Source organism: Hylobates moloch, unplaced genomic scaffold (assembly GCF_009828535.3).
Source record: "Hylobates moloch isolate HMO894 unplaced genomic scaffold, HMol_V3 SCAFFOLD_1, whole genome shotgun sequence".
Classification (NCBI taxonomy): Eukaryota; Metazoa; Chordata; class Mammalia; order Primates; family Hylobatidae; genus Hylobates; species Hylobates moloch.
In genome coordinates this window covers 188,458,884-188,477,940 of record NW_026652276.1, presented here as the reverse complement: position 1 = coordinate 188,477,940, position 19,057 = coordinate 188,458,884, and the positions used below count along the sequence as shown (strand labels likewise).

The 19,057-nt window shown below is 37.3% G+C and overlaps 1 protein-coding gene across 7 annotated transcripts in view; it reads right to left on the bottom strand.

Moving 5' to 3' along the window:
- Positions 1-1,373: 1,373 nt before the first annotated feature.
- The window catches only part of BCAP29 (B cell receptor associated protein 29), a 41,359-nt gene continuing 23,675 nt past the window's right edge, over positions 1,374-19,057 (bottom strand). For 3 of the 7 annotated variants that reach the window (XM_032761370.2, XM_058425848.1, XM_058425841.1), the window contains exons 7-8: positions 9,893-9,993; positions 1,374-1,734 (exon numbers count right to left, since the gene is read on the bottom strand). In XM_032761370.2, the coding sequence (XP_032617261.1) occupies positions 1,411-1,734; positions 9,893-9,993 (425 nt within the window). In that variant the 3' untranslated portion in view covers positions 1,374-1,410. Of the gene's footprint in view, positions 1,755-4,876; positions 5,001-9,892; positions 9,994-19,057 lie in introns of those variants that run through there. The other 4 variants (XM_058425846.1, XM_058425842.1, XM_032761372.2 and 1 more) reach the window with 4 other exon arrangements.

The following is a 19,057-nucleotide window of genomic DNA, read 5'->3' as shown; positions in this document are numbered from 1 at the left end:
GCTATTGTGGGGGTGCGATGCATGATGCTGATTAACTAATAATGGTTAAGTCAAATATAAAAAGTTGAGCATGCAGAGACAGTAGAGGAAGTAATTTTAAATTAAGATCCCAACATAAAAGGCAAAGATACAAAGGTTTTGTGCTGCATAGAACAAACATATTTATGGCTTTTTATTATGTCTAGGACGTTGAGACAATGCATTGCAGTTATCTGGTGTCATTCACGGCAATTCAGTACAGGGGTGGTGCTTATGGCGTCAGGGACACAGCTCCTTCCTGTTGCTCCACTTTGCATGGCCTCAACCTCATGATCTAAGATAGCAGCATGTATGTTTCAAGCAGCAGGACAGAGGAAGAAAAAAAAGAAACTGGCCCCACATGACAGTCCTACCTATTTCCACTTACATACAAGGAGATGGAAAATGTTATCTTTATGATTGACAGCTGTTTATAAAAAAATACAAAACTGGAGCATGTTATTAACACACGTGAATGAAAGAATGGGTACTGGGGGACAACCAGTGCCCTCTGCCACAAGCATCTACTGCAGGACGTCTCCACCTTGGCAACACTGACATTCTGAGTGAGATCATTCTTTGTTCCAGTCCTGTGCATTGTGGCATGGGTTTAACAGCCTCCCTGGCTTCTATCCACTAGGAGCATTCCCCTGGTTATGACAACCAGAAATGTCTCTAGGTATTGCTAAATGTTCCCCTCAGGATGACCTCTCCACTTCCTGTTGAGAACCACTGATTTACTGTGTGCAGGAACTGTGTTAATCACTGAGGAGACAAACCATAAATGAGATCATTTCAGATGGTAATAAGTGCTATGATGAAAATAAAATAGGGTAAGAAGGCAGACAGGCCTGGGATGCAACATTTACTACACATGCAAATGTACTGACAGGGGAAAGAATTTGGCTTGTTCCAAGAAGAATCAGAATGCAGGTATGTCAGGATCTATATCCTAGGGAAAGAACAACAAAAAGAAACAGGTGTGATTGGCAGAGCAGGTGGACTGAGTTGAGGCTGGAGCGTAGATGGGAGCCTAGTGAGGTCTTGGTGGTTTGATCTTAACTGCAGTTGGAAAGAATTGGAAGACAAGCAGGGAATGACATGATTAGTGTTTTTTTGTTTTGTTTTTGTTTTAAACCAGGTGGCTGCTGAGAGCATGTGTATGAGAGAAGCATTAGAGAAGATACAGGGAGATGAGGAGGTTGCCATAATCCATATGAGAGATGATGATGGCTTGCAGTTAGGCAGAGGCAATGGCAATGGCAAAATACAATTGAAGGAGAAAAGTAACTAAGATAGGAGATGGCTAAGGCTATCTTTGACTTACCCAAATGGCTAATGGGGAAGACGGAGTGGTGTTAAAGAGTAATTGTTTTCCACACCCCTTGAAATTCAGTTCAGGCCATTACAGATCTGTCCTGTATGTTCCTGTATGAATTTACTATGGCAGCAGTAACAAATAATCACAAACTTGATGGCTTGAAACAATAAATTTATTCCTATAGTTCTGGAGGCCAGGAAGTCCAATATCAGTTTTATTGGTATCTGCAGGGCCATGCTCCTGCTGGAAGAGGCTCTGGGGAAGAATCTGTTCTGTGCCTCCTCCAGCTTCTGGTGGCTGTCAGCACTCCTTTGCTGCGGCTCCATCACTCCAGTCTCTGCCTCTGTGGTCACTGTGCTTTCTCCTCTGCTGTGTGGTAATATCTCCCTTTGCTTCTATATAAGCAGAGACGTAGCTGCATTTAGGGCACACCCAGATTACCCAGGATAATCTCTCCATCTCAAAACTTTAACTTAATCACATCTTTTGCTATAGAAGAGAACATTTCCAGGTTCCAGGGATTGGTATAGGTATATCTTTTGGGAAGTCATAATTAAGCCTACCACAGTTCCTAAAGTGTGTGAAATCATTTCTGGTGCAAGTAATAAAGTCGTGTTTGTGTAGAGATCAAAGTGGAAAGAAACACTGTGAAAGTAATTTTAAAAATGCTGTTCAGTAAAGAAATGTCAGAAAAAGAAAAAATTTCATAAGTGGATTTCCAAGATTACTAAGAAAGGGATGAAAAAACACAGGAGGGTTCCATGGACTCTAGACAGATCATCCCAGACATTAAAGTCAATGCTTAAAAGCATGGTTATATTCACACATTGTATAGTAGGCACTCAAATGCACAATAGTCTGTCATATTAGTAGGGCTGTGCATAAGCTGGTTGTGGCGCACAGATGGGAGGGATAGCGAGAAGGCAGTGGACACTGGAATCGGAATGCAGAACTGAACCAGCCCACAGAGGTAGGGCAAGGCAACAGGTTCAGGTACATCCAAGTAGCTGCGGCTAGCAGGTCCAATGAGGAAGCAGGAATGACACTGCAGGAAAGCAGAGACCACTAACAACTCCCAGAATGGGTAATATTTAGAGATCCAGGCAGGCTGCTGGCATCAGGCTAATATCTCAGAAAGTAAACTTAAGGCTCTGGATTGGGGTTCCAGGGCAGGACCCTGTCACTGAAAGGGAATCCTAGTTCTCAGCATACTAGGATAAATAGCCAAGAGAGGAACTTATGCCCTAAAGAACAAGGCATGAATCTAATCAGCAGCACTGGGTCCAAGATAGAGCTGGACAAACAACAAGGATAACTCATCCCAAATTCTGGAGTGCTTATCCAGAACTTGCTAAGTGCTGCTTCCTAAAGACCAGAACCTCCAGGCAGATTTGCAAGTAGGGGAAAAGTCTAATAAAACTTTATGTAATTCTGATGGAAAAAGGCAAGAATAACATTCCTGTGTTTGAATTTATAATACAGCCTAAGACATAAAGAAGTCATTATTGACAATGGGAAGGAAAGTAATTTAATATGCAACATAACTCAATCCATGAAATAAATATTTACTTATATAATACAATTTGCTAAACATCACCATTATTAAGGAGAGTACTAGGAAAAACTAACAAACATAGCATGTGAAACAGCTGGGCACGGTGGTAAAGCGCACAGACTGGAGCCACAGCTGATTAATACACTGCAATATTTTATGTTTAGCAAATTACAGCTGGTCTGTGTATAAACAGAAGAGCAATATCTGGGGGATCAGGATACCTACATTCTAGACTTACATCCTGGCCCTGAAACTAACCATCAATGTTGCCTTGGAAAAACTACTCAAACTTTTGAGGTCTAAAGTTTCAGACCTGTAAACTTAAGAGGGTTGAGGTCCAACGTGCCTTAAATGTAAACTTTAAAATGCTTTTTTGGGAATCTTTCAAATCTTCAGGCTCTTCAAAGTGCACCCAGACTTTTTCCTTGCTATACAGTCTGAACAACTTTGAGAATCACTGTATTATCTTAGTTTATATAGTAATCCTGATCTAAATTTTATTATTCCCATTTTGGAGACAAGGAAATAGAGGCCTAGGCTAGCCTGGCTAAATAAGCGATAAGGCTGGGATTAGATTTTAACTCTGCCCATTTTAAAGCCATGCATTTTCTATTTTTCTGTAAGTTATTCTGACATTAGACTTAATTTTCACATAGTAGGCTAGGATTCCAAGCACTCAATATCTATATATTTACCCAGATAGCTCTTACTTTGATATTTCTAAGTCTATACTTTGAGCTAACATTTGCTCTGTTCTCTCCTATTTCAGCACTCTCTTTTCTTGTTATTTATGGTGTTGTCAGCCCATATGGTCTAACTCCCATTTCTTACTCCTGTTGAATGTCTCCTACATGTCTGTTTTTTAGCAGTAACTCCTGACTTTTATCTGAAATAAAATTTTTATGTACTTGCTCATTTCATCCACTTTATGATGAAAAAATTAGCTAGGTGTGAAGTTGGTGCTAAAATTATAATAAACAGATGACGAAACAAAGACAAGAGAAAAACTCCAGTATTTTCCTTTCTTTAATATTTAGGTTTTCATGAGACAAGGAAGATGATTTCATGTCTAAACACTGGAACAACTGAAATCATATTAATATTATAATCACTGCCATCTTCTAAAGGAAATTCTAAATGAATATTTGAATGGAAAAATAGTACTTAATATTTAGCTTTCAGAATATAGAAACATTGTAGAAAGACTGTGTGATACCAGTGTATGCATTTTTGAGGTAATATTTATATAATTACTCTCACAACCAAGGGAAAGAAATACTGTTTTTTGGATACGTTCTAAGTTAACTTTTCAAGAATTCTACACTGTTGTAAAATAAATTCAGTTCAGTGGTACAGCAGTTATACAAATATATGTAAGCTCTATTACTAGATTAACTTGAAACAGTAGAGTGGTTACTAATTATGTGTTATTAATAAAAATATCAACAAAAAACAGACCAAAATGTGCAGGGGCACAGTAACAAAAATATAATTATCAATATGGGTATCTTATTAGAGTAAACCATAGTATCATCAGGCTTAAAAAAAACTAAGGTCATTGTTTTTTCCGACTCTTCCTTATAAATACAGTGGATAACTCTTATCAGTTATCCTTATTTGCATTCCTGTGTACAAATTTGCTGATATTGAACACTGTTTTCAAACACATCATCATCTGATTAAATAGGTTATTATTACTGATAACTTATCAAAGCTTTCAAGGCTATTAATGGTTTCATGCAACTTAAAACTTCTAATTTTGGAAGTAACTGGTTAATGAATTTTTTCCTTTTGTTGGTAAACAGCCACCATATACCAGTGACATTATCGATATGTAAATATGGTATTTAACATGCTTATATTTTTCTTAAGAGCTGGAATACAGACTTTGCAATATATCTCAAACATCATCAAATATTTTGATAATGCCATTACAATACAACCTATGTGTGGCATTAAAAAAAATTACGAACTGATCATAGTGCATTTTTCTGAACTTAAATTTTCTAGAGGCTAACATAACAAAATTATCATTTTGACACAGTATATTGCAAGCGTCTTTTATAAAGTTCACAGTCTTTTCTTGTTGCCTCTTTCTAAATGATCCTGTAAGGAAAAAAATATGATTTATGTAGTACAGCAAAGAGAAACAGATTCATAGACATGACAAGGACTTTTAAAAAACATTCTCTCTTCTATGTATACTTATGAGAATAACTAAATGTGAAAAAAAGGACTGAGAAAGTCTAAAATTTTAAAAACTATAAAATTTGTGGTTTTTACTTAGGAAAAAGAACACTCTTGGAAAGTTCATTTTTCCCCTTGCCTTAATCTATTTTGCTTTTGTTTCACAGGTTATATTAGGAAAACATGATTTCTAAAATTCCCCTACTGTTAACCCAATTAAGGTTTTTGGCAAACAAAAGAAGGAAGGGACAAAAACCTCAGCTAGGGTGGCTTTGGTTTTGTCCTTCAGATATTTGCCAACAGAACACTTCTCAAATTATACTTGGCTGATCATGTTATAAAGATGACTATATTACATCATTTAAAACTGAAGGAAAATGGAATAGAAATTAATCTTAAGAGATCACTTGTGCTAAGAAACTAAATGTCTACATCAAGAAAAACATCTCATAAAATGGGGTTGCAGAGTGTTATCGCTTGTATAAAGAAGTTCATCAAGCTCTTGTTCAGGCTGAACATTAATGCTTCCATGGCAACTTTAATAACGTTAACTTTTGCAATCAAATAAGAAGACAAGAGTAGAGGAGGTAAATTACTTTCACATGTTTACATATGTGGCCCCCTTTTGATAAAAAACAAAGCTTTAATGAAGCTATTATGGACAAGTCCCTTAAGTGATGGCTGATTTTCCAAAATGAAATTTAAAAACTGGCAGGTGCTGATGGGTTTGTGCAGCCAATAATCTCTAGTTAGTTCTGTTTTTCTTTTTTTTAGAAGAGAGGCAGGGCAAATAAGGAAAGGACTACATGTTTTGAAGGGACTGTTTCCTAATATTTATTTAGTGTCTATAACAGGGAGGAGACCAGATGGGGAAATCCAAAAGGATTTAAAAGATGCAAATTGGGATCTATTTACAGTAAAGAAATCAGCGTTTCCCTCTTTAACCTTTGTTTCCTTAATATTTTAATGATCTTTTGTTTTATGATTGTTCCAGTGAAAGTATGTCAACTATGTAAAATTCAGAAAACTAGTTCCAAAGAACCTTAGAATATAATTCAATATCTAAGATTAGTTTGACAACGGAAGTAAATTCATGAGGACAATTTGATAGAGCTTTTTACCACAGAGGGTCTATAACTATCTTTTGCTTCTCAAGCAGGGCTCAGACAAACATTAAAGCACAAGAGTTAAAGAAAAGGGTTCTCGGCTGGGCATCGTGGCTCGAGCCTATAATCCCAGCACTTTGGAAGGCCCAGGTGGGCGGATCGCTTGAGGTCAGGAGTTCGAGACCAGCCTGGCCAACATGGTGAAACCCTGTCTCTACTAAAAATACCCAACTTAGCTGCGCATGGTGGCATGCGCTTGTAGTCCCAGTGACTCAGAAGGCTGCGGCCCAAGAATCGATTGAATTGGGGAGGTGGAGGTTGCAGTGAGCTGAGATTGTGCCACTGAACTCGTCTTGGTGACAGTGAGACACTGTCTCAAAAAACAAACAAACAAACAAAATGGGGCTCTTAATGATATCTAAATCTGAGAATCTTATACACGGTCTCATATTGGACAATGGTGGGGGGGTGGGTAGCTGAAGGAAAAAAAATGTAACCAATCAGGACATAATAAATAGCATTCTTGATCATAAATATATAAAGTGCTTTCTTATACAGGATCTGGTTTAATTTTCATAAGGTATTACAACCTTTATTTAAGTAGTAAAGTACCTGAGGAGCATAGATGTCAAATGGGTCACCTGTGGGTTATAGAAGTGGTAAACTATGGAGCTGAGATTTTGTTTTCCTTCAAACAGAGATATTATGGGAAATTGGTTTTATAGGTGATGAAAAAGTACACACACAGCAAACAGGGTGGTAAGGCACCTCTGGGATTATCAATAGCAGAAAAGCCACCACCACTTCTTGGGCTGGAGGGATGAGGGTTATGGAGCCCAGGTGCGAAGGCCAGTATGTAGAAGCTGCCCAGTGGGACCTGGAGGGAAGGAACTGGAGCCATAAAGGAGAAGGCCTCTATAGCAGAAAGAGTAGAAGAAATCCCTGGCTTTCCCCTTCCTCCTGCCTTCAGTCTTCTAGTGCCTGCCACTGGCTAAACCTGCCCAGACTGAGTCAGACAGCAAGAGAGCCTTGGAAATGGACCTCCCAGAGATACAGAGTAAAGCAGTGGTGAGAGGAGAATGGATCCAAGAACACAATCCAATGACCAGCAAAGGCCAAAGAACATAGTGGTTAATGACGGAGGTTCTGGAGAAAGATTCTCTGACTTTGAATGCTATCACTTTCTAGTTACTTTGGATAAATTATATAACATCTCTGCGTCTCAGTTTCCTCATTCACAAAATAGGGATATTAAAATAGTTTCATTTATTGAGCTGTCATGGAGAGTAAACAAAACAACATATATGAAGCCCTTGGCCAAGTGCTTAGTCCAGAGCATACTCTCAACAAATGTCATCTATTAAATATTTCAAAAACTGGATACAAGCAGAAATTAGATCAAGTCCTAAAGTGCTATCAAACAAGGCCCTACTCTCGGCATGGTGTCTGACATAATCTGGGATGGGGTCTTTTCCACAGAAACAGGTATAACAACTATTTTCTTCAGAAGGAATCACTTTTTTTTTTTTTGAGATGGGAGTCTCGCTCTGTCACCCAGGCTGGAGTGCAAAAGCGCGATCTTGGCTCACTGCAACCTCTGCCTCCCAGGTTCAAGTGATTCTCCTGCCTCAGCCTCCCGAGTAGATGGGATTACAGGCACTTGCCACCGTGCCTGGCTAATTTTTTGTATTTTTAGTAGAGACAGGGTTTCACCGTGTTAGCCAGGATGGTCTTGATCTCCTGACCTCGTGATCCGCCCACCTCAGCCTTCCAAAGTGCTGGGATTAAAGAAAGGTGTGAGCCACCACACTCAGCCAGGAATCACTCTTAAAAGCTTGCTACTTCCTTTACCAAGAACACAGCAGCTCCAGGCTGACTGTGGCTTTTTTGTGGGGAAGAAATGGGTTGAGGAAATCTCACTGTTATATATATTCTTCAGAATTAAGAGAACCAATGGCTGTTACCACAATGGAGACATTCAACAATGGAAACATTCAACAATGGACACATTCAACAATGGACACTGGCCATAAGAAATTGAAGGCATACTTCTGGTTTTCCTTTCTCCATTCAAAGATCTAAGCATGTTTGACATCATGGCAGAGTCCACTAATGTCGATACTCAACCTGGTTGAGTAAACCCTAATCTCACAAATAGGGAGAAAATGTTGTATTTCTAGGCAAGAGGTCTCTGAAGTGACTTCTTCACTTTCCAAGGTGGACCTTGAAAGATACCACAGAATAATCATCATGCCCCGATGAGGTCAGCATTTTAGGGTCTCTATTTTCGAGATGGGGAAGGGGTGGTCTTGCTGACAATCTGCCTATCTGCTCCAGGCCATGTGAATTGAGCCCTCAGTGTCCTGGGATTGGAGCATACAGGGTACTCACCCTTCTCTGGCTACCCTGTCTTTTGCTATTGTCAAAGTAGGCTAGTTAAACCAAACATGCAAACCAACTGGGACTATCAGATTATAAACATGTGCTTTGGATTACTTAATCACTGGCTCTAAACCGAGGCCAAAGTGGTTGGTTGAGAATAAGTCATTCTTTCAGCAAAATTCCTACAGAGGAAGTAATACAGATGATGATGATAATAGCTATCATTTCTTGAGTGTTTACTGTCAGCTAGGCATAGGGCTAAAAAACCTACACATTTTATTTAGTTCTCTTAACAATCCAGTGAGCCAGGCATCATTATTGTTTCAATTTTATAGATGAAAGAAGTGAGCCCCAAAGGGATGCTATAACCTGCCTAAGATAAAAAACCTAGCATGCAGCCAGGTATAGGTAGGTATCCCAGGTAGGTCTGACTACAAAGTCTATGAGTATAGTGTCTGCTTGCCTTGTGCCAGGAACAGTGCTGAGCCTTGGAGATACCATGACCATTAAGATGCAGGGAAATGTGTACAGTGAAATAAAAAGCTATCATTTGTAAAAAGCCCTGACTGAAAGCCACCAAGGCTGCCAAATTTTGAAGACAAGCCCAACCAGTCTGTCTTGGGAGAAACTGGGAGGGAAGGCCAGGGCTATCTCTGGAATGGTCTCTTCCCCAATTGATCAAAGCGTGTCTGGGAAATCAATTCAGGTTACTGGCTGGCAGCAGAAGGGAGGGAGGAAAGACAGGCCTAACAGGGATGAACGCCTCTTTTATTGAATTAGAGAGAAAGAGAAAGAAAACCTAGATAGCCCAGATCTGACTTTGTGGCTTTAACAATGAAACATTTTTTTCCAATTTCCATCTTTCAAATCAACATCTGGAGGTAAATAATAAATTTGAATGCTAAAGTCTTGTCCTAATATGTCTAAAACATTGAGACAAGAGTAGTGTGATGTGGAACTTGAAATTCTGGCCTGATTTTGGCATGAATATGGCAAATATCCCAAAGAGCAAAACTCATCTTTTCTAGAACCAGTCTGTTTTCCAATGCTGCCATTTTTGTGGCTTAATTCTTTTGCTTAAAAATTCACCAAAACTGGAATGCTGTAAGTATGCATGTCAGCAATTCCTTAAAATTATCTTGTATTTTCCTGCAATGTCCTAATCTTCACCCTCTAGGTAAAAATCTGGCTTCTTTAAATCGTTTAACAAAGCCAGGATTAAGTACATCATCTTGACTAGTTAAGGACAAATAACTCAAATAATTTACTTAGGTAATTACTATTTCAAAACATTTAGGCGCATAAAGTGCATGTCACACCCACCTGAAGTTCAGAGTGTTCTTTCAGGAGTTGATCATATTCTTTCGAAAGTCTCTCTGACTGCATCTTCATTTCCATCACATCATTTTGTGCCTTAGAAAGGGCTAGAAAAAATCAAATAGTTTTATTTTTATTTCAAAATAATTTCAAATTTATAGAAAAGTTACAAGACTTAAATAGAGAACTCCTGTACAGTCTTTACTCAAATCCACTGTTAACATTGTGCCACATTTGTTATCATATTCTCTCTCTTCACACACACTATTATTTTCTTGACTCATTTGAGAATAAGGTGCAGGCATCATGCCCCTCTACTCTTCAATACATTTCTATGAATGTACTTCCCAGAAACAAGATATTAGCTAACATAACCATAATATAGTCACCAAATTTAGGAAACAATATGAATACAATACTTTAAATCTAATTTATCATCCATATGCCAATTTTTGGAACTGTCTTAATCATGTCCTTTTAGCATTTTCTCCACTGCTAGTCCAGGATACAGTGCTAGATCACACATTGCATTTAGTTATCATATCTCTTTAATTTCTTTTAATCTGGAATGATTCCCCACCATTACCACAGCCCTCTTCTCCCCATCTTTCATGACACTGACATTTTAAAGAATACAGTCCACTTTTTAGATAGAATGTTCTTCACTTTGTTTTTGTCTGATGTTTCCTCATGAATAAATTCAGGTCATGCATCCACTTGCATATGAATATAAGTGATATTAAATGCTTCTCAGGGTATCCAGAGGCCCATTACATCCACAGTTTCTCTGTCCCTCACTGGTTTTTCCATTTTATACTTACAATTGTAACCTTTGTAACTAAAGCAGCAATATATAGGAAGACAATTTAGTCTATGCAAACATCCTGCTCCTCAAGATAATGGCACACAAGAATTACTATATATTGACCTTTGCCTACCAAGGAGCTACAAGTCATATGTCAGCAGATTCATGGCCTTAGATAGAAGTAAAATAAACATATATATAACAATACATTGTGAAGAAGGTGCTAATGAGCAAAATATGTAGAAGAGCAGTACAAAATGGGTTAGAAAAATTAAAGTTGTCATACTTGAAACTTTTATCTCATATAGTGCTTTCAGAAGTCATTTTTCCAAACTCTGGGAATCCTGAAGTAGCTCTATATCACATGTAGCCTTCAGAAGTTCTACATTTGGAAGTCTTTTAGGGTAGGAGTTTAAGGGAAACAAGTAGAATTTATAAATTTAAAAGCTACTTTTCTGGCACAATGAAATAAAATTATAGGTTCCAGTTACAAACAATCTTTTCTCTTGAGAAGTCATCATATAGGCATTTTTATATAAATATATAAGCCATTATCAACTAAAGTGCTTTTTGTATCAGTACTTTCCAGACAGTATTGTCAAATGTTCTACATAGTTCTACATCTGTGTTGTCGATACAGTAGCCACTACTTAAATGTGGCTATTGTGAACTTTAAGTGTGGCTAGATTAAGTAAGGACTTATATTTTCAATTTAAGTTTAATTAAATTTAAACAGCCACATGTAGCTAGTGGCTAGCCATATTGGGCAGCACAGTTCTATAATTTCCTCCATGTTCCTTCTATAGCTGCATAATTCTAAATAAGGTATTAAAGACTGATTTTGACAAATTTAATGTGATGTCACTTGCTAAAGGTACGAGTCAGGTATGGAAGACACTTTTGGGGATGGTTAGATTTCATTAGGACCACCTTCACAACATAAAGAGTTATATGTTAGTTTTCAATTTGGATTCTACAAGGCATTTCCTAGAGGCTACTTGAAAATATGATGCATGGTGGTGATATCTTCAGAACTCAGCAAAAAAGTTTAAGATCCTGGATTTCTGGTATATAAAATACACAGTAGATTCCACAACCTAATAGTGGCTGACTAGCCTGCAATGGTGTTTATTTTTTTTTGAGACAACATCTTGCTCTACCACTCCAGCCAATTTTTAAATTTTTTGTAGAGATGAGGTCTCACTATGTTGCCCAGGCAGGTCTTGAACTCCTGGCCTCAAGCAATTCTGTCACTTCAGGCTCCCAAAGTGCTGGGATCACAGTTGTGAGCCACTGCCCCTGGCCTACAATGGTAGTTTTAAGAATGTTGTTGTTATGGTCCGAATGCTTGTCTCTCCAGAAAATTCATATGTTGAAACCTAATTACCAATGTGATCGTATTGGGAGGCGTGGCTGGGGAGTGATTAGGTCATAAGGGTGGGGCCCTCATTAATGGGATTCGTGCACTAATAAAAAGAGGCCCCAGAGAGCTGCCTTTCCCTTTCCATTATGTGAGAATATAGCAAGATGGTACCATCTATGAATCACGAAACAGGCCCTCATCAGAGGCCTACTTTATTGGGGCCTTGATCTCAGACTTCTTAGCCACCAGAACTATGAGAAATAAATTTCTGTTGTTTATAAGCTACTGAGTCTAGAGTACTTTCTATTAAGACAGTTGGTTAGGCGCTTGTAATGAACAGGAGTTGGTCTTAATGTTAAAAATGATTTATACTTGAATTTCTGACATTAATAAGTTATTTAATAAATTTAATATACCTTAGATATCAACCCAGTAGTTCCTTTTTAAAAGATGCTAGAAAACCACTTGTACAACCTACCTAGGAGTTTCTTCTGGTTACTACTGGTATAAAGCTATTAATGGAACAAATGCAGACAAATACTGTTTTTCTGCCACTTATTAAGCCAAGGTTTAAACTGTGTTTCTTATTTCATTTTGTATTTCAGTGGATATTAATAAATCTAATGAATACTATCACTCTAATTAGGGGAGGCTATTATTGTCTACACACATCTTGGACTGTGTCCTAGTCCTTTATCTCATTTTATAAAAATTATTGTGTTTTGGATGCCTTCCACCTCCTTTTGCAACTGCATGTGTAACCAAGGGATTATATAAACTTGTTATCTGACATGTGAATATGCTTATTTTATTTTGAGCCATATTATTTTGGAAACAGCATATATAAGAAAAATATTATTGGACAAGGAAGCTTTAGATGATAGATCTAAGTTGCTATTGCAATTTTCTTAACTGCAAAAATGGGATGCTATCACTTGCCAGTGGCTTTATGGAAATACTGAGATATTTCCTAAGAATACTGGCTAGATTCAATAAGAGACTGTTATGTCCTAGGTTATGGTCCATTAGATATTTTTAAAGGCACATGCATCATTTATTAATATAGAAAATAACTTCAACTAATGTTACAGTGACACATAGCAAAAATATTTGTTGTCTTTCCAAGTGTCAAACATTCACTTATGGAACTATTTGCAAAAGTGGGAGGAGCTGGTGAGACTAATGTACCGTGTAAATGTATTGTATCACTGTGATTTCGACCAGAGATAACAAATACTGCCAGTAAAGCTCTGCCAGGAAACGGAAGTTTTTAGAGGCATTGGCATGACAGCTAAAGTTGGGCTGTTGTACAATAGCTGTAAGGATTGAGCCAGAGGAAAACATATTTTATTTGAAAAATTTCCATATGTCTAGTGTTGGTTTCTTTCCAATTTATTTGGTTCTCTTTTTGAGAATTCAAGAGTGTGATACCCTGGAGCTATTCAGTATTTAATCCTCACATGTACTACTCCTTTGCCAATGATCACTTATTGGATTGTTAATCTACAGTAATGCTTCCAAGATACTTGGAAAGTAGACACACAAACTTCTGTTCAGTAAGGACATAAATTGTGGTTTAATTATCATTCTTTTGTACACGCCTATATTGTCAAGTCTGTGTAAGTAAAGGTTTACGTTTTATTCATCACTTCAATCAACACCTAATCTCTTTTAACCTCAAACCCATCTGTTGATAAAGTTTGTTGATAGCTATAAAGTTCCTTTATAGCTCTCCAATCCATACCTTCCACTCCAGCTCTGTGACCACTGTCCTCATTTCCAGATTAGATTATTAAGTGGATTTCTCACGTAGTTGCCCGGCTACTTTAATCCATTGTCTATAATGCTGTCAAAGTGATTGCTCTCGTGCCTAAAAACCCTCTAAGAGTGCCCTGAAAATGTTAACATACAAACATGGCATATGAGGCCCTTCAGGATGGCTTCTAAGCCTACTGCTCAACTCTCTTCACTGGTTCCAACTCCAGTTGCCTTGAGCTCCTTGTAGTACCTCAAAAGTGCCATACTCCTTTGGTTACATGCTGCTCATTTTTGTTATAACATCTTGTCCATCTTCTCCTACTTCATCTGGCTAATCAATGTCATCCTTTAAAATGTCAAGAAAGTGTTGATCTCCAGTGTTGGCTTCTACTACAACTCAAGTTTCACCACAGCATGTACTGAATTGAAGGGCAACTATGCCCTTACTAGACTATGGACTACTCAAGAAACAGAGCTGTGTCTTATCTGTCTGTCTGAGTACCTAGCATATTGCCTAGTATTGGTAAGTGCTTAAAATATGCTCCTTGAAGGAATGAAAGAATGAATAAATGAAAAGTGTAAGCTTTAAGCATTTGAAAAATTCACTTGTGTGTAAACAGTTCACTTGGAAATGATAAATGTCAGGTGAACAATACAAAGTGTTACTTTAGTCACCTGATAGGAATCTTGGTTGAAACAAGATAAAAACATCTTCAATCAAAAACCAAAATACTCAGGATAGCCAAAACAAAGCAAACAGACCATTCTTGAAATATTTTGATGAAAATATACTCATGTTACGAATTATCTCATACTACTCCAGAATCAAAAATAAAATATAAATAAATAGTACCACAGAATCCAGCCCAATTAAAAAAAACCCTAAACATTGATTCTAAGAATGGGGCAGGAAATGTGCAAGATAAGCCTGGAGTATCTTGTAATACCAGAAAGTAAGGAAGTGCTCCAAAAATGAAACAAACAAACAAACAAATATCTAAAATGGAAATGTGTCAAAGGGACACAGGAGCCAAATGAAAGAGCTCCCAATGGTGAAAGCTGGACAACCTGAACAATAAACTAAAGTAGTATTAAATTATAACCCAAATTATAAAATAAATACCTATGAGTCCATACTGACAAACAAATGGTAGAGAACAGACAAATCTATGTAGAAGAATTCCAATTTTCACAGATACTCCACTTTCAAGGAGGTTGAGTGTAAATTCCCTTTCTTCTTTTTTTTCTTTTTTTAAATCCACTCATTTGCACACTGATCCCCATTTCTGAAGTGTGGACTGTGAACAGTGATTCACAAAGATTACAGTATGGAAAAAGGAGGGAAAAGAGGAACTTTACAGTTCAGAAACTAGAGAAGCACTATTTTAGCCAGGTGATCAAGGTCAACATCAAAACTGGTAAGTTATGTTAATAATATGTACTCTTGATACAATGTGATGAAAGCTGCCACATTACCTCTGTGACTTTCAAAACCTATACAAAAGTAGAAAACATGGAATCCGGGCCGGGCACAGTGGCTCACACCTGTAATTCCAGCACTTTGGGAGGCCGAGGCAGGCGGATCACGAGGTCAGGATTTCAAGACCAGCCTGGCCAACATGGTGAAACCCCGTCTCTACTAAAAATACAAAAATTAACTGGGCATGGTGGTGTGTGCCTGTAATCCCAGCTGCTCGGGAGACTAAAGCAGGAGAATTGCTGGAACCGGGAGCCGGGGAGCGGAGGCTGCAGTGAGCCAAGATCACGCCACTGCACTCCAGCCTGCACTACAAAGGGATAATCTGTCTTAGAAAAAAAAAAAAAAGAAAACATGGAATCAAGGAAAGAGGGTATCAATACACGAAAGAGGCGAAGGAAATCCTCATAATGATGATGAATATATAGTTGTAATATGATATAGTAAAAGTTATGATATATTTAAATTGAAAGGATGGAGGGGGATGGGAGGTATGAGGAGCCAGGAGGGAAACTGAGTGAGATAAGAGATCTAAGTCCTCATCTTCCCTATAACAAAGTCAAAGATAATATCCCATACTGAAAGATCAAGAAAAAACTACCTAAACATTGCATTTAGAAACCTGGAGGCACATATCAGAGAACATTTTTTTTTTGAGACAGGGTCTTACTCTGCTGCCCAGACTGGAGTACAGTGGCACTATCTTGGATCACTGCAACCTGTGCCTCCCAGGCTCAAGCGATTCTTCTGCCTCAGCCTCCCGGGTAGTGGGGATTACAGGCACGTGCCACTACCATCTAGTTAATTTTTATATTTTTAGTAGAGACAGCGTTTCACCATATTTGGCCAGGCTGGTCTCAAACTCCTGAGCTCAAATGATCCACCTGCCTTGGCCTCCCAAAGTGCTGGGATTACAGGCGTGAGCCACTGCGCCCGGCCTCAGAGGACATTTCTAAAGGAGTTGAATGTAGTTGCTTCTGGGGACAGGGCCTCAGGAGACTGCTCTTTTTCATTATAAGCCTTGTGTTACTATTTTGCTTTAAAAATATGTATATGTAAAACTTTGATAAAATAAAAAAAAGTAAAAGGTGCTCCAGATAAATACTCCCTTTATAACAAAGGCTCTCAGAGCTGGGAAGACTTCTAGAGATCTAGTCCCATTTTTTATTTCCCTAACATAATTATAATGAAAAGAACATGCTAATTTCTTTCCTCAAATCATTTCTGCGAAGTTTTATTATTCCATATCAATGGTTCTAATAAATGTTCTAAACAAACAGCCACGCTCTAACACTAATGAGAATTGGTTCTGTTTACTGGCATATCCTCTCTTCTCCCAATGCCCTACATTTAAGACTTGTAGCCTCATTTCACAGAGCACACTTGTGTTGTGAGCTAACAGATGCATAAAACCTGCCAGATCCTGTCCTAAAGATCCTAAGATTGCATGAAACATTCTTCAAAAGTGAAGAATATGGCTTAATTAATCACCTGCTGAACTTACTAAGTTTGGAGAAAGGGAAGTTACTGTGAAAAGATTTTTCTGATGAAAAATAAATATAATTTGAAGAGTCAAAAAGCCAACAATGAAAATAGTTCTTGATAGTCAGTTTTGCTTAATTACATCATTTGGAGCTATATAATAGACATTAAAGTTTAACTAGTTCAGTCCCTCATTTTACAAAAGAGAAAACTATGCCTAAAAAGAGTCAATGACTTCACCAAGATTACCCAGTGTATCCTCAGATTTTGCAATGTAATTCATATAACTTAGCAAAAGCTATATGAACAGCTTCTAATATTTAGGGTCTACCAACAAAGTAAAGTTGGAATACGGCCAATTAATTAGATAATTCAAGCCAAAAAACTACCGCCCTAGATTACCTGGATATTTGGAAGAGGTTTTTTATTTTTATTTTTAAATTATTTTTACAATAAAAAGCTATCTTTTTCATTAAGCAAAAGAAATTCATTGTAGAACATAATTTAAACTCTAAGAAAAAGTCATTGTACATGCTAAGGAAGACGACTATTAATAGTTTAGTGTTTTTTCCTAATTGAAAGTGTTTTAAAACTAGAGTTGTCCAGTTAATTTTGTACCTCACTTGGCCATAAACATGAACCTGCCATAAGCTGAATACTTAGAAAAGTATTTACCATGAAGGATTGTAGTAAACATGCATATCTAGGTATGGAATAGGACAGTAGAAAAGAACACCAAGGCATTCAAAGTAATTATCTCCTTCGATCTTTTAGGGGCTACATCAACGGACCCCTCAACCATACAGCATTATCATTCACTGCACCTAGTGTGACACATTGACTTCTAACAGACCACTCTGCTTTTTGCTTTGCTCTTCTCACTCACAACCGTAGTATCATTTCACTCATTTTTCTGCCAGTCTATGTCCATCAACACATTTAGAGAATTGTGCTTGATTACATCTTTATCACCTGGAACATTCCTTGATTCAGTATGCATTTAGCACTCTCCACTCATGTTTTTGGTAGACTAGCCCATGTTTCACACTGGGGAGGAAATGAATCCCTTTATGTACATATGTTTGGTTCACCATCTGGACTACAAGCTCTTCTGAGAAGAAACTGTTTTCTCTTACTTTAGTGTCCCTCTGTAGAGATTATAAAAGCTTTTCTAAGGGTAGACATTGTTATGTTTGCTAGTACTATGAATAATATATAAGGTATCTTTGAATTTCTGTCTTAATATCTTCCCTATAGCTTATTCCTCCTGGTTACTGAAAGACACATAGTTTATGAGTATAGGCCTTGATAATAGATAAGAAGCTCACAGGAAAGGGAAACATCACAACTAAATGGGAATGTAACAGGGAACCAAACAGGATGCAATATCACCATTATATATTAGTCCAAGAAAAGAACTCCGATAGCAAGCAAACCCTTTTTTCTGTTTTGACAATAACATCAATATGTGAAGATCACAGAGAGATGAACTAATAAATACTAATAAATCCTTTATTTACCTAACTAAAACGATTGGTCATGAGTTTTATTTGCTTTAAATAATTAAAATACTATTAATTATATATTGCCTATTGGCACAACCATCAAATAAACTATACTTTCTTAATACAGTTTTTTTTTCAGTTGATACAAGAAGGGACAAAAGTGTCAAAGAAGCAGAAACTTCCAGACATGAAAACAAATGATATGTTTTTTACTTATTTAAATAACGAAAGTGCATTAAAAGGCAACAAAGCAAAAAAAAAAAACAAAAACCAAAAAAAAAATGACCAAAAACAGCAAACTGTTTTTAAGCATTAATAATTTTTAAATAAGCTAGTGGCTTTGATATAACTGTGGGTAAAAGATAACTGAGTTCATGTCCACAAAAATTTACAACTGTAAAACATGCTGAGGGTAAACTTTCAGAATTTATTTTTAGATGAATATATGGTTCATTTGTAAGAAACTGGAAATCCTATGGCTTTAAACTTGTATACAAAGCTTATGTCTTATTCTTAACACTGAAGAGGCAGGAATTTAGGGTTTTGGGTATACAGAACAGCAATTCCCCTGTAATTTTCTACCTTGTCTTGATCTCCAATTTCTCCGGAAAAGCACTTCAGCTATTTTTCACTATCTGGTCCCTATGTTAACTGGCAATAAAAAGTAAAAAAAACTTAACATCTTCAAGGGTATTAAAGTTGGTCTGTAAAAGGTAATTTTAGTCTTGTTCAAGGTAAGTCAAGGTGATATGAAAGCATTTATCCAGGAAGAGAGTTGAAT